Genomic DNA, 2,592 nt, shown 5'->3' with positions numbered 1-2,592 from the left:
GGAGGTGGAGGGTGTCCTGAGGCGCGAGCGGGAGGTGGCCAAGGAGCGGAGGAGTGCTCTGTACCCCGAAGTTTTCTCCCCGCCACCCGATGGCGACGGCGACAGCGACAGCGACCCGGATTCCAGGAGATCCTCAGCCGCGTCGGGTGAGGAGGACGCCCCAGGGTTTGGGGGTGTCGGGACGTCTGGGGGACTCTGTCCACTCCCCCAGGCGGCCGGTCCGTCTGCGGATCTGAGAGAGAGAGAGAGATGGCCACCGTGCCCGGGGCTTTGGCACTGGGGACCTGGCCGCTTTGTCACTGGTGCATAAAGGTCGCCAGCTGTTGCAGCCTCTTGGTCCATGGCTCCTTTTTGCCACTGAGAAATAGCCCCGTGTCACTTTTAAAGCCAACGCGTGCGTGGCTGGCCCGCTCTGCCAGTCTGTTCCCGCGTCTCCTTGACTGGCTCAGCCTCTGGGCCAGAGGCTCTGTGTCCCCGGGCTGGGGTGTGACAGACGTTCCGCCCTCAGGGGACTGTGCCCACATGCTCCGTCCTCGCCCCTGCCTCACACAGGCACCATGGGCAGCTACACCGTGTCCGAGCTGCTGCATCTTCTCCCCCGCCCCCCTGCACTCCCGCCTGGCGTGGTCGGCAGAGGCCCAGGCCGAGGCCGCTCCTGGCAGAGAAAGAAGGAGCTGTGGGTGAGTCCGGAGCTCCGCACGTCCCCTCGGAGGCCTGCCCGAGGTTCACGCCCCCGCTAGGGCCACAGGAAGCTGGAGAGAGACTTGCCCGGGGTCCCCTGGCCGCGAGGTCCTGAGCTGTGACTTGAACCCAGGCCTGACGGCACGCCCGCATGTGTAACCGTGAGGCCATCTCCTCCCTGGGCGGGTACGGGGACACCACAGGGACTGTCACCAACTCTGGCCTTGCCCACCTGGTCTCACAGCCGAGCCTGCTGGGTTCGAGGCCCAGCCCTGCCACCTGCCGGCTGTGTGATGCTGGGCAAGGCCCTGCCCCTCTGCCCCTCGGTTTCCTCCTCTGTGAAATGGGCCTCTGGGTAATAAGACCAGCCCTCTCCAAGCCTTACAGCAGGGCCTGGCCGTGGGGAGAGCTCCCCTAAGTAAACGCTGACTGTCTCTATTACGATGAGGTTGACCAAGAGGAATAAATTGCAAATGACAGACTGAGGGGAATGGCATGGAGGATGGCTCTGGGTCCGGGTGATTGAGGGGCACTCGGGGGACCGTGGTGGGCAGGGAACACCTTCCCCATTCCCCCAGGTGCTGGCTGAGTGGGCTGCGCACTGAGTTCTGGGTGCGCTCTGGGTGGGGCGGTGCTGGGGGGACGGAAAGCTGACGTGCGCCCCTTCCCCATAGTATGCCGGCATCAACCCGCTGGACCACGTCAACTCGGAGGTGAGTGTGCTCCGGGCGGGCGAGTCTTCTCCCCCTGCTCCTCGGGGCCCACAGAAGCCTTTCTCTGGGCGTGGGGACTTTGTCGCCTATCTTCGGGGTCGATACTGTCGGCCTGAGGTGGATTTTGCGGAGACCCGCTTGCGATGCCTGCTGTGGGCGCAACTTGTCAAAGGGTGAAGATTTGGGGGGTAGATTGGGCCCAAGACGAGGGCGTTTTCTTTGAAGGAGGGGTTTGTCTGGGAATGTGAAGGCCAGCTCCCCCGGGGGACTCGTGGGGTGCATCTGCGGCCTGTCCCCCGCTGTGGAGCACAGACCGAGCTGGCATTTCCAGGGGTGGGAGGTTTATGAAATGGAGGTGGGGTGGCCCTACTTTTCCCCACGTCTCCTATGACGTGGCAGTCGGGGGGGGGTGGTAAGGACCCTGACGGGGACGCCGTGCCTTCTCTTGAAGGTCCTGGAAGCCACACGGGTGACGCGCCACAAGAACGCCAAGGCGGAACGCTGGGAAGCCCACGTCTACACCAGCGAGGACGAGGACTGAACTGGGGGACGGGGGCGCCCACCTCCTGCCGTGCCTGACCCCGTGGGAACTGCCAAGATGTCACCGGGCCCCCCCCACCTTAGGAAACAGCTCCCCGACCTGAGACCCACGAGCCAGTCCCGAGGGTGGGGGCGCCCCCAGACACGAGGGCTTTCTCTTCTGCTTCTTTGTCCCTGGAGAAACTGTTCTGCTTTCTGGGTCTCAAGCCAGGTGTGAAACGGGACCTCTGTCTGTTCCTTCTGCTTCTGAGACTTTGCCGAGCCCTCTGGGGTACAAGGAAGGGAGCCAGCATGCGTCCCCCCGCCCCGCCCCTTGCAATTGTTCCCGCCAGTCTGAGGGGGGACGGGCTGGATCCTGGCACCGTATTGTGCAGCAGGTCCCAGGTGGAGACGCTCGGCCCCTCCCTCCAAGTCCCAGTCCGGGATGGGAGACCTGCCCGCTCCAACCCCGGAGGGCCCTCCAGTCTGCGGGAGGAGACCTGAGTACCTATCTGAGGGCCGCCGTGTCACCCCGGAGGGTGCACCAGCAAAGCCCTGACATTATGGGGTCCCATGAGGACAGCGCTCCACCTGGCAGAGAAGAGGGCTCTATCTGAGGGCTTAAAAGGTCCTGCTGTACCCCCCAATTGCTGTCCCCATCCACCGTGAAATAAACCCT

General features: G+C 64.3%; 1 protein-coding gene across 1 annotated transcript in view; it reads left to right on the top strand.

The window, feature by feature from the left end:
* MISP (mitotic spindle positioning) overlaps nt 1–2,592 on the top strand; it is a 4,254-nt gene extending 1,662 nt beyond the window's left edge. The window contains 6 exon segments of the mRNA XM_011375236.2: nt 22–146; nt 553–581; nt 583–655; nt 658–680; nt 1,356–1,394; nt 1,846–2,592. Of these exon segments, the coding sequence (XP_011373538.1) occupies nt 22–146; nt 553–581; nt 583–655; nt 658–680; nt 1,356–1,394; nt 1,846–1,935 (379 nt within the window). The 3' untranslated portion in view covers nt 1,936–2,592.

This window comes from Pteropus vampyrus, unplaced genomic scaffold, assembly GCF_000151845.1.
Source record: "Pteropus vampyrus isolate Shadow unplaced genomic scaffold, Pvam_2.0 Scaffold267, whole genome shotgun sequence".
NCBI classification, from domain to species: domain Eukaryota; kingdom Metazoa; phylum Chordata; class Mammalia; order Chiroptera; family Pteropodidae; genus Pteropus; species Pteropus vampyrus.
This window is presented reverse-complemented; position numbering and strand designations above follow the sequence as displayed.